This window comes from Pipistrellus kuhlii, unplaced genomic scaffold (genome assembly GCF_014108245.1).
Source record: "Pipistrellus kuhlii isolate mPipKuh1 unplaced genomic scaffold, mPipKuh1.p scaffold_m20_p_15, whole genome shotgun sequence".
Taxonomy (NCBI): Eukaryota; Metazoa; Chordata; class Mammalia; order Chiroptera; family Vespertilionidae; genus Pipistrellus; species Pipistrellus kuhlii.
The window spans coordinates 33,736,598-33,749,293 of NW_023425460.1; the positions used below are offsets into that span (position 1 = coordinate 33,736,598).

The 12,696-nt window shown below is 45.3% G+C and overlaps 1 protein-coding gene across 3 annotated transcripts in view; it reads left to right on the forward strand.

Moving 5' to 3' along the window:
- Window positions 1–12,696, forward strand: part of PDCD11 (programmed cell death 11) — a 35,870-nt gene that overhangs the window by 17,790 nt on the left and 5,384 nt on the right. For 2 of the 3 annotated variants that reach the window (XM_036438910.2, XM_036438911.2), the window contains exons 18-28: window positions 926–1,075; window positions 1,319–1,434; window positions 2,813–3,354; window positions 4,467–4,529; window positions 6,134–6,242; window positions 7,549–7,638; window positions 7,847–7,949; window positions 8,384–8,561; window positions 10,582–10,638; window positions 11,506–11,628; window positions 12,407–12,529. In XM_036438910.2, coding sequence (XP_036294803.1) covers window positions 926–1,075; window positions 1,319–1,434; window positions 2,813–3,354; window positions 4,467–4,529; window positions 6,134–6,242; window positions 7,549–7,638; window positions 7,847–7,949; window positions 8,384–8,561; window positions 10,582–10,638; window positions 11,506–11,628; window positions 12,407–12,529 — 1,654 coding nt within the window. The remainder of the gene's footprint in view (window positions 1–925; window positions 1,076–1,318; window positions 1,435–2,812; window positions 3,355–4,466; window positions 4,530–6,133; window positions 6,243–7,548; window positions 7,639–7,846; window positions 7,950–8,383; window positions 8,562–10,581; window positions 10,639–11,505; window positions 11,629–12,406; window positions 12,530–12,696) is intronic. The other variant, XM_036438912.2, reaches the window with a different exon arrangement.

A 12,696-nucleotide genomic window follows, 5' to 3' on the forward strand; every position in this document is an offset into this window, starting at 1 on the left:
TGCCTCTGCCCCACCTGGGACCCACGATTCCCTCCTCTGGCCGGCTGCAGGCACCCAGAACCCGGGCTGTCTTCACCTGTGGTAGCTTTGCCCGGGATTGCGGGGCAGGTAGCTTGTCCCTCTACCAGGCCACAGGCACAGGTGCAGCTGCTGGCGTGCAGGACATGGGGACCCTGGGGCATGCAGCTTGTCCCTCTTCTAGGCCACAGCCCCAGCCTCTGGTGCCGAGCACCACGGAGAAGGTGGCTTGCCCCTCTCCCAGGCTGCAGGCACAGCTGCTGGCGCCTGGGACTGCGGGACCATGGGGTGGATAGCTTGTTCCTCTCCCGGACCCGACCATAGGTATAGCTGCTGGTGCTTGGGACCACAGGGCATGCATCCTGTTCCTCTCCTGAGCTGCAGCCTGGCTGGTCCCAATTTCTTTCTCCCCCGTTTTGAGTGTATGAGCCTTTACAGTGTGATGGTGTGATAATAGTTTGCATATTAGCTCTTTATTATACAGGATGTATAGTGGATGATAAATTGGAAAGGGACCTGCTAGAACACTTTGTGAGGGGGTTATTATTCTGACCCTCCTAAGCTTTGAACCATTGTGTAAGATTGTTGGAAACCTTTTTGGGATTCAGGAATAAGAAGCTTGAGAGGGTGATTCTAAACAGAAAGAATGAAAATTCGGAAAGCATGTGTTACTGGCATTTGCTGGCTATACTCATGAATCATGGCCAGGTAGGATTAGCAAGAGGCAAAGATGTTTCCCTCATGATAGGACTTTTCATGGGTATGGGACAATTTTACTAAAAGTAATTTTACCTTCACTGTGGTTCCAGCGCTCCACTGTCCCTCTATATAGTAGCAGATTTCTGAAGGAAAAGAACAGTAAGAATGTTTTTGCTTGCTGATTTCTGTTTCCTTGGGTCTCTGGTAGACTCTGTGTTGATCCAGACGCTGGCTGAGATGACCCCAGGGATGATCCTTGACCTAGAGGTGCAAGAGGTGTTGGAAGATGGCTCTGTGGTGTTCAGTGAGGGCCCAGTGCCTGGTCTGGTCCTGAGAGCCAGCAAATATCATCGGGCAGGTGAGTGCTTCGGTTTTGCCCACCACGGTTGATGGGGAAAACGCTTTGCCTCTGGCTTCCTCTCCCGGACTCAGAATTTCCAACTTCATAGGGTAGATGAGCTGATCCAGTAGAAACTTGTGGTATGCCTATCTTGTGTGAATGCAAATCAGGACAATGGACAGCAGGGCTCTTGGAGAGATGCTGTCTCCCTCCCCTCTGCTCCAGGGGAGTGATCATGTTGTGTTTGGTTCTGCACTGCAGGGCAGGAGGTGGAATCTGGGCAGAAGAAGAAGGTTGTGATCTTGAATGTTGACATGTTGAAGTTGGAAGTACACGTTTCCCTTTGCCAGGATTTGGTGAATAGGAAAGCTAAAAAGGTAAGCTTGCTGATGACTTCCATTTCCATGATTTTAAAGGCATCATACACCCCTACAATCCCACATACTTTGCTCAGGGGTTCTGACACAAATGCTTGGAGGTGGGTGGATTTACCTGCGTCATTCCTACCCAGTTTATACCTCTCATCCTGTTGTAGTTATTTATAGCTCAGACTTTTACTCGGGTTCAAATGATAAATGTTATGGTCACCTGTGTTAAGGTTCCAAGCAGGTTAGTAAATGAGTGAAGTGAGCCAGGTGGGTGTGTAATAGGGAGGGATAGCAGTAAGTGCTGACAGTCTGCAGCCTGCTGAGGGGCAGAGATAATTTGTTTCCATTTGGTTGTTGTCAGGTGGGAATATCTGAGTCTGGTGTTACTGTCTCTGATTTTTTAAAAATACAAATATTTTTGTTAATTTCAGAGACGAAGAGAGAGAGAGAGAGAGAGAGAGAGAGACTGATTCATCAATGATGAGAGAGGATAGTTGATCATTTTCCTCCTGCATGCCCCCCAACTGGGGACCGAGCCCACAACCCGGGCATATGCCCTGACTGGGAATCGAACTTGGACCTCCTGGCTCATAGGTTGATGCTCAGTCACTGAGCCACACCAGCCAGGCTATCTCCAATTTTTAAGAGAAGGCAGAATTTGGATTTTTATTTGAAATAAGAGTGGGAAAGATTGAAAACCATGTTTTAAAAACATTATATGACCCAAACAAATCATGTCTGTGGGTAGTTCTGATCTCTAGGCTGCTCATTGACACCCTCTCCTGAGACTTTTGTGTGAGAGAATAAGTTCAAGGAAAATCTCAAAATTAGTAGTATTTTTCTCTGGTGACATATATTTGGTCATTCTCTAAAGTTTTAAGCAAAACCAACTGTGTAGGGTATGATACAGAGAATTACATATGTATAATCCTTAACCTCTAGTTGCTTGTAAGTTTGAGACTTTGAGAGACAAAGAGAAATAGAAAACAATACTAATCTCTCAGTAAGTGTTCTTGCAGGTCCTTGTTCCATTTTGTCATCCAAGTGAAGCTGGTGCACTTGGATGCACAGTTTGGACATGAGCATAGTTTGGATTTGGGGGCAAGATAGACTGAATGGCTTGCACATAGGAAGCTCTCAGGAGTGACTATTTGTTGAGTGAAAGAGAAGGAAATTGGAGGAGAGCTGTAGAACTAAGAGTTAGGAGCCAGTGTCTTAAAGCTGGAGAAGAGTAGAAGTCACCTGGCTGATTCCAGTAGTTCTAGGGTAAAACAGAACTTTTTTTCCAGGCTTTTCCCAATCCCACCCACTGTATGATAGCCCAGGGGGTGATGAATGGTCCTATGCTCTGTCAGAAGTGGGAATGGGGGTTTCCTCTGTTTTCCAGCTGAAGAAAGGCCGTGAACACCAGGCAATTGTGCAGCACTTGGAGGAGTCCTTTGCCGTTGCTTCCTTGGTGGAGACTGGCCACCTGGCAGCTTTCTCTCTGACCTCTCATCTCAATGACACTTTCCGCTTTGACTCGGAGAAGTTGCAAGTGGGACAGGGTGTCTCCCTAACTCTCAAGACTACGGAACCCGGAGTGACTGGCCTTCTTTTGGCTGTTGAGGGACCAGCTGCTAAGAGGACAATGAGACAGACCCGGAAGGACTCAGAGACGGTCGATGAGGATGATGAAGGGGATCCATCAGTGGTTGTTGGGACTAAAAAGAAGCACACCCTCTCCATTGGGGACATGGTCACAGGGACTGTCAAGTCCATTAAGCCCACCCATGTGGTTGTGACTCTGGAAAATGGCATCGTTGGCTGTATCCATGCCTCCCACATTCTAGATGATGTTCCAGAGGGCACATCTCCTACTGCCAAGCTGAAGGTTGGGAAGAAGGTCACTGCCCGAGTGATTGGAGGGCGAGACGTGAAGACATCCAAGTATGGAGGTTTCGGGGGATGAGTGGTTTTGGGGGAAGATTGTAATTGTGGGAGAAGGAATGGGAACTGAGGCAGGTTTCCAAAAGTTGCACAGGAATCAGATTTTATTTTATTTTTTCAGTTAACAAAAACATTCACTGAAGAATCCTTTTACATGCCTTTTAAAAAGTTTAATGGTATAGTGGTCGGGAGCATTGGTCTAGAGTCAGATCTAGTTTCAGACTTGCCATTTAAGATTGTGTGACCAGGAGATAAGTAGTTACTTCACTCTCTGAGTTTTATTTTCTTAATTTGTAAAGTGAGAGTAAGGGTAGTGACTACCTTGTAAGGATGTTGTGAAGACTGAGAGAGCAGCTAGTACGTATTGTGCCCAGCAGGCTGCCTGACAACATCGTTACTGCTCAGGATACATCAGCAGTTATAATTCATCCAGCCCTGCGTACTTTAGATATACTCACTTACTTTAAATCTTGTAACAATATGTCATTGTAGCAGAAATCCCTGCTACAATAATGACAGCAAAACAGACTTCAACTTCTAGCCCACATGTGTCAAACACAAGGCCCGCTGGCCAAATCCGTCCCGCCAGGCCTTGCAATGTGGCCCTCACCGCGCTGTCATCACTGCACTCCGCTGCGTTTCCATCACAATGACAGTTTATGACTGTTTAGTAAACCATTTGGCCCGCGATTTAGGCTGGATTTTAGATTTTGGCCCCTTCTCTGATTGAGTTCGACACCCCTATTCTAGCCAATAACTTGCATAGTAATTTCAGTAACTGTGGAATCTCTACCAAGCCATTCATTCTCTCTAGACCTCAATTTCCTAATTTTCAGAATGAAGGAGTTGGAGTAGATGATCTATAAGGAAAACGCTTTTTAGGGTTTCATATGACAATCCTAAAAGATCAGATGAGCTACGGTAGCTCCTTAACATGTACTGCAAAGGATGGGAATGGGACCCTACAGGCCCAACACATCACCGATGGGTGGTGTGGCAGTGGAACAGGTGGTTTTTAAAGCGTGGCTTTGTGGGGAGTAGAAACAAACTGATCTCCAGAGTATGATGTTACAAAGAAAAGAGAAATGATTTGACCTTTTTTGTATTCCCAGGTTTCTCCCAATAAGTCATCCCAGATTTATCCGAACCATCCCGGAGCTGAGTGTTCGGCCAAGGTGAGGGGAGCCAGTAGCATGGAAATAGGAACCTAAGTTCTAGGGCTGATTGTGATGTGACTGACTTTGCTTCTCTATCCAGTTAACTTATTCTCTAGTAAGGATATTTGGCTCACAGAGAGCTATTTTGTGGGGTTAATTTGAAAATTAATGTAAAAACTGTATTCAGGGCTTAGTTATCATTTAAAGGCTTGATAGTGGTTCTGTTTGTAGGCATGTAACGAAAAAGAAAATAATTTTTGCTCTCAACCCAGTTCCCTAAATAAACAACACCTAGCCAAGAATTTCTGTTCTCTGAGTGAAGACTACTGTTTGGTGCCTGGATTCTAGGAGGTGTTCTGGGAGGGAAGCTAGGTGGAGGAGAAGTAATAATAGTTCCATGTAGTGGTGGATGCAGTTTGTCTGGGATAATTTTTTCAGAAGATCTTAAGCAGTTTGATCCATGGGCCTGTCTGCTTCTGCTTCCTCCATTAAAAACAAACCAAACCAAAACCCAGCCATTCAGAATTGATAGGCCATCAGTGAATGAAGCTCTAGGTTCATGGCTGTGCAAATGGCTCTGCGGAGTCAGCTCTGGGATCCATCCGCATTGGAAGTCTTGTGTGCTTAGGGTAATTGTGAAAGGGACTCTTAAGTAACTCTCAGGGGTGAAGTTTGGTCCATGTCCTGAAATGATCAGAATAGAAGTGCAATATTTCTGAGAAGGCTTGTATCTGAGATAGGTAAATATTCCTAATTGAGTTCCAAAAGCTAACAACACTCTTAAGACTTCAAAGTAAGCCCTTTACTTACAAAGCTTTGAGATTTGGTAGAGAACATAATTCCTATTTGTTTAATATCTGGTTTTACACACATTTTTATTGATTTCAGAGAGGAAGGGAGAGGGAGAGATAAAAACAGCAATGATGAGAGAGAATCATTGATCGAATCCCACACAGGGGATTGAGCTCGTAACCTGGGCATGTGCCCTTGGCCAGAATTAAGCCTGGGACCTTTCAGTCCACAGGCCAATGCTCTATCCACTGAGCCAAACTGGCTAGGGCGTTCTATGATTCCTTTGAAGTAAATTGTGGACTGATAACTTTCAGACCACATCTTCCACTTGCTCTCCTGAGAAGAAAGAAAATCAGGAAAGTGATAATGACAAGGCAGCATAGGGGACAAAGCCCTGGATTTTTGAGTCAGAGCCTGACTTCACCGCCTGCTTCAGTAGCATAAATGAGTTTAATAATATCTACCCTGTCTCATTCACACATGAGAGTGTGTTACATTCAGTGAGAGCTTATTTGTGGAAGCAGTTCTGCTAAATATAAAGCAATAGCTAAAGTATTAAGAAAGAAATAAAATACTTTTGCTTCCTAAAATTATGAAGATTATCGTGGGTTACCTACTATATAGCTTGTTCACACCTGTGTGAGTGAAATGGAAAAGATTAGCTGTCATGCAGGTATTGTGAACCGTCCGTCCTCTGTAAGGGGAGAAATGGGGGTGTGGAGGGTATCTACGAGTTGGGGTGATCCTACATAATCTATCCTTGGCCAGTTGGGGGAGGTGTTTTTAAACCAGGGTTTGGTTTACTCTTTCCATTGCCTTTCTGCAAACAGTGTGCTGGAGAAGGATGGCCACCCTGCTCTCAACACTCACTCTGACAGCCCTTTGGAGAAGATTAAACAGTACCAGGCTGGTCAGACCGTGACTTGCTTCTTGAAGAAGGTGAGTAGTGCATGCCTTGCAATGTGATGCCATCCTTTTCTCAGAAGAAACGGAGAAGCTGGAGACGGGCCATTAGCACTAGGCTTTGCTTCTGTGTTTGCTACCGTGGTGGTTCATGGGAGATGATAGGCCTTGCTCCTGGAGAACTTTCTGGTCTAATCAAGGAGCCAAATTTACAGCTTATGAAACAACAGTTTGACATGTTTGTAGATTAATTATACAAAATGGAAAGGAAAATACATGATAGAGCAAGGTTTAAAATGAATGCAATATTGGACTTTAGATTCTGGCCTTTTGTAAAGCAGATGTGATGCATTTGAGTGACAGATTGTATGTTCTAACTCCAAGTGGAGTGGGAGTTCAAAAAAGGGGGAATTATATTGGTTGGGATATATCAGAGAGAAAGATAGACTGGGCTTGACCTTGAGGAACAGCTCCTTCATTGTTGCCAGATTTCTATAAGTATCTAAGCATATCACTGGTGTTTGATCCCTTTCTTTATCTGTTATAGGCATTCATAAACCCCAAATGCCTTAAGGGTCTTCACAATATGATCTTACCAATCTGGTGTACCAGTCTCCTATCTTTTTCCCTTCTTATCTTTATTTGTATCCTATACCTGGAGTGCCTCCATTCCTATTGCCTGTAATCCTTCAGGCTCCAGCACAGGTAACCCTCCCTTATTACTGATTCTCCTAAAGATTTCCATAGCATATTGTACTTCCTTTATGATGTTTGCTGCTCTAGTTATTTGCATACTCACGTGACTTATTCTCTGTAGACTATCATCTCCTTGAAGGCAGGGCCTGGCTTTGATTTATCACTATCATGCCATGTGCACAATGGCTGCCTTATACATGTTTTGTTAGATTGACTGGAACTTTGGGATGTGTGTGTAGGGTACAAGACTGTGTAAATAGTAAAAGATCAAGATCTAAACTGGTCTAGAAATGAGACGTTGGTCCCCGAAGTTGCTGAATAGTCACTGGGCTCAGCTGAGCTCCGTGGAGGCTGCAGAGGTCAGGCGGGTTGCTCCTGATGCTTGAGAGCCTCTCCAGGATCTTTCTTGCTGAGTACCAGGAGGGAAGCGCATCCTGCTGGGCTGGCGCAGGCTCTAAGCTATGATGAGAAGTGGGCGTTGGGCAGGGGCAGTGAGATGTAGGAGTGGATTTCTGTCCTTTGGAACAATGTAGGATTAGAGTCCTTCCAACCCTGTGATTTTAGGAGATGATGTTTTAATGAAGGTTAAAGAAGAAATGCTTGTATTTGTTTCATCCCATTTCCCCTCCTGTTTTTTCCTCCTCAGTACAACGTGATGAAGAAATGGCTTGAGGTGGAGATTGCTCCAGACATCCGGGGAAGAATTCCCATGTTGCTCATTTCTCTTAGCTTTAAGGTCAGTGTGCTCGAGATCCCCGGAGAGATCCTCCGGCTCCTTAAGCTTGGCTCAGTGTCTGCTGTGTGTTCATAGTAGGTACAAAGAACTGTGTACCTATTCAAGGATTGGTTTGGAGGACACTTGCTATGGAGACTTAACTGCTGTGTGATTTGAATAAAGGTTAGACCTTTCTTCAAATATCAGAGGAGTTTTCTTGTCCTTCCAGGTTCTGAAACATCCAGATAAGAAGTTCCAAATTGGCCAGGCCCTGAAGGCCACCGTGGTTGGTCCCGATTCCTCAAAGGCCTTCTTGTGCCTCTCACTCATAGGTGTGGTGATGAGATGGTCCCTGGTCAGGAAGGGAGGGAGTGGGAAGGGGTCTTCTGCCCAGGGTGAAGGATGCCTTGGTATTAGAGTCCTCAGAAAGCTTAGTGTGCTTGGTCCTTTCTTGTAACTATTTTCCTGGAGTTTTACTCTCTGGCCTGTGTTACTCCACTGCTGTCTGAGTCACCTTTACCTACACAGTTGGTTTTATTAGGTCTCAGAAAGGCTTGTCTACTACCTATCCCTGGGATCCTTGACTACATGGCATGCAATCTGGGTCTTTTTTTTTTTTTTTTAATCTGGGTCTTCATGATCTGGTCCTTTCAGTCTAAAAACCCTGAGTTTGGGTATCTTCCTCCCCAGCCGGTGGTTGGTGAGCATTCCACCTTCTCTCTCGGCTCATTTCCTCTTCCCTGAATCAGGTTCGTTCTCCCTCCAGGTCCTCACAGGCTCGAGAAGGGGGAAGTGGCCATGGGCCGCGTGGTGAAGGTGACCCCCCACAGGGGGCTGACCGTCTCCTTCCCCTTCGGGAGGATCGGGAGAGTCAGTGTGTTCCACCTGAGTGACTCCTACTCGGAGGCGCCCCTGGAAGACTTCGCCCCCCAGAAGATTGTCAGGTAGGCTCCGTTTCCTTCCTCTCTTCAGCTGTTTGTGGGATTGTGGTGTTCGTTTTTTTGTTTTTGTTTTTTAATTATAGATGTAACACATGATTATGGACCAGAAAAAAAATTGAATAGAAAATGAAAACTTATGTGGCTTCTCTTTTCTTAGCAACTTTTGACCATTATGTATTTTGGTTTTTGTCTTTCAAGTCTTTAACACATATATAAGTATAATCTCCCTTTATATAATAACATTTTATTTATGTACGGTTTTGCAACTTGCTTTTTTTTTCCTCATAGCAGCTTTTTAAAAAATATATATTTTATTGATTTTTTTACAGAGAGGAAGAGAGAGGAATAGAGAGTTAGAAACATTGATGAGAGCTGCCTCTTGCACACCCCCTACTGGTACTTTGGCAAACCAAGGTACCAAGGTACATGCCCTTGAACGGGATTGAACCTGGGACCTTTCAGTCCGCAGGCCAACGCTCTATCCACTGAGCCAAACCGGTTTCGGCTCATAGCAGCTTATCATGGATGTTTTTCTTTTCCCATGCTAATATGTCCAAATCTACCCTGTTCTTATTTTTAACATGTTTTTAGTATTCTGTCATGTGTGTTTTGTCATAATTTATTTTAAAATTTTTCTGGTGAATGATATTGTTGAAGTAAATATCTTTGCATATTTTTCAATCCTTGTGTAAGTATATCTGTGAAATAAATCCCTAGAAGTAAAATTGGTCAAACGATGTTATATATTTTGCCAAAGTGCCCTTCAAAAGGACTGTGTCAGTTTATATCCCCATTTACACTAAATACAACTGCTCTTTCTCGTCTCAAGCCACCAGCCCCTGCCTGACTTCTCAACCATTGATCAGAGCTAAACAGCACAAAAATATCCAAGGCCTGGGAGGACAAAAGGGAGTCAGAGAGAAATCCCGATCATCTCTGCTTTCTGTCTCTGAAGGCTTACAAAATGGGGGTGTGAGCTTCAGCAAAATATTTATGTTAAACAGGTTTATTTATAGCCAAAGCTAAATGGATTTATTTAGTAACGTTTGGTTATAATTCCTCCATTTGTCAAGTGTGGATAGTAAATGAATCACCTAAAGGGAGACGATCCCTCCGGGTCTGTTCCTGCTTTTGGGCTTATTATGCTGTTATAAAAGGCAGGCGCCTGTCACGAGGAAAGTTTGGACTCTGCTGTTGCTGAGATCCTTTCTACTGCTAAGATTCTATACTTTGTGACTTCGGGCTACTAATTGCCATTTATGTTTCTTTTTTTTGTTGTTGTTAATCCTCACCCAAGCATACTTTTCCATTAATTTTTAGAGAGAGTGGAAGGGAGGGGGAGAGACAGAGAGAAACATTGACGTGAGAGGCACATCGATTGGTTGCTTCTCACACGTGCCCTGACCAAGGCCAGGGACTGAGTCAGCAACCGAGGTTTGTACCCCAGGCCGGAATCCAATCTGGGACTCTTCATTCCACAGCCGATGCTCTATCCACTGAGCCAGACTGGCTATTTTTAAATAAAATATGTTTGGAAACCCAACCAAAGAGGAAAGGCTGCTTACCTCCTGGAAGCCTCCCTGCTCCGACCTTCCTGCTTGGCTGCCTTGAGTCTGCATAGTCCTAGGTCATCCCCTGGTCACAGTTTCCTGTTGCTGCCATCTCTTCACTGAGTCACACACTCCCAGGGCCTGACAAAGGGCTGGTCTCATCTCCTAAGTACTCACTCTCACACTGCGTCCGCCAGAGGGCTTGTGTGTCTCCTCTTGTTTTCTCCTCTCGCCTTTTTGGGTAAGAAGAGGGGGTAGTGTTATATTTTACCTGACAGACTATGAGGCTCAGAGAAGGACAGAACTTGTCCGGAGTCCCTCTGCAGGTTTCCAACAGAAGGAAGCACAGGGCCCAGGCCTCCTGTCCGCTCGCTCTTGCCGATTAGTCAGCCTGTGCAGAGGACACCGGGGCCCTTTGCTGTCTCCTGAGATGCTCAGATGTCAGTATTCCTTCTCATTTGCTCTCATTCCAGGTGTTACGTCCTGTCCGCCGCAGACGAGGTATTGACTTTGTCGCTGCGATCGTCCAGGTGGGTTTCTGTGTTCTGGGACAAGAGCAGGGGGACCCACTTAGAGCACTGAAGAGGGCCCCCTGGATCTGGTCTGATCTTTGGGCTTCCCATTTTCTTCTCTGATCGTCCCCTGGATAACTTGCCCTGTTCTTATCCAGAAAAGCCGAGCACATTCAGATTGCTAGAAGAACCTGTTTGCTAGTCTCCCATTTCCCAGGGAAGGGTTCACACATCCACATGGGGTATTAAGGTCGCCAGATGGTAGCCCTGGAGAGGGAGATGACTTAGCCCCCAGGACTCCAGCGTATAAGGGAGTGTGTCATGAAATGGATTGGCCTGAGGTCAGCTTGCTCTGTGATTAGAAATGGATGTTGATAAGGCCGAGGCTTTAGGTGTGAGGCTTGGTCAGCCTCTCCTGTGTCAGCCAGCTCACAGCCATGGGCCCCTGGCTAACAGGACTTCAGGAGAGAGTAGGGCTGTGCTCCGTGTCAGTGATTTTCGATCGGTGTGCCGCAAGAAATTTTAAGACATGCAATACCTGACCAGTCAGGGGCACTGGCCTCTTTTCCCTTAGATTGTCAATTTAAAAACGACAGTAGCCAACACAATAAATAGCTGTCCACTGTGAATGGATCAAAATCATACCTATTTTTTTTTCACATCAGCAAAAAACCATATTTTTAGTGCTGCAGAATTTTAGTAATTAGTTTATGTGTGCCATGAGATGAAAGGTGCTTAAAATCACTGCTCTATATCTTATTGGACTTACCGGCAGGTCCAGAGTCATATTCTTTTTACATATAAAGTTTGTATCCCAGGTGAGGGGGAAGGATGGAGAAAAAAGGGGACTAGAGGTATGTGTATGTAAGCCTTTTATTTCTTTAGGACAAACCCAGAGACGAAAAGCAAAGTACCGGATCCCGAGATTAACTCCATCCAGGACATTCAGGAGGGGCAGCTCCTGAGGGGCTATGTGAAGTCTGTGCAGCCGCAAGGCGTGCTCCTTGGGTGAGTGAAGGGGAGCCTGGGGCGTGGCCAGGCCAGTGCCCTCCCCGGGCCTGTTCTGGCCTTCAGTCGACTGCATTCCTCATCATCTCTGAAGGGAATATGAAGGAGGATATCCTATTTATTTTTTTAAAATATATTTTTATTGATTTCAGAGAAGGATGAAGGGGGAGAGAGAGATAGAAACATCAGTAATGAGAGAGAATCATTGATCAGCTGCCCCCTGCCCGCCCCACACTGGGGATCGAGTCCACAACCCAGTCATGTGCCCTGACCATGACCTCCTGGCTTATAGGTCAAAGTTCAGCCACAGAGCTTGCCAGCCAGGCTCCATCAGTCTTTTAAATTCCAAGGTTTTTTTGTTTTGTTTTTTTACTTTAAAAAAAGCTTTGACTTATTGTTATTTTGTTTTGGACAAAGCATATGGCGTGTCAGTTTTAAACTCATGCAGATTCTCTTTGACTTAGTGTTCGATCACTATTTGTAAACGTTCTTTGAAACCATATTATGTTTACAACCACCAGCTATTGCAGCCTTCTCTGCTATTACGTTTCCTCATTTTCTCCTCATCTTTCTATACATTGTGACGCCCTGGTGTGGGGTGGAAAGTACCCTGGGATCACACGTTCATTGTGCTTGATCATTTTTTCCAGTTGACAGAGCCCTCTGTATCCTTTTGAATGCCAGGAACTTATGTCTGTCATAAATCCTGGCCACAACTCGGGGGGCTGGGACTCTTGTTGTGTTTGTGACCAGAGGACCCTCTTCTCTCTTCCATCAGCCTTGGCCCCTCAGTTGTGGGATTGGCCCAGCACCCACGTGTCTCCCAGCGCAGCCCATCTGAGAAAACCCTTTGTGAGAGGTACCTCCCCGAAGGGAAGCTGCTCACAGCCAAGGTCCTAAGGTAGGTGCCTTCTTCCCTCCCCACCTCTCAGCCCTTTCTCTGGGAGGAGAGTTAGAGTAAACTTTGACCAGATGGCTTGAGTAGTGGTGGGTGCCATGTTCCGATGAGCGAAGCCCCTTTGTCTGGGACTTTCTCCCTCTGCTCTTAAAGCAGATGTGGAGACATTT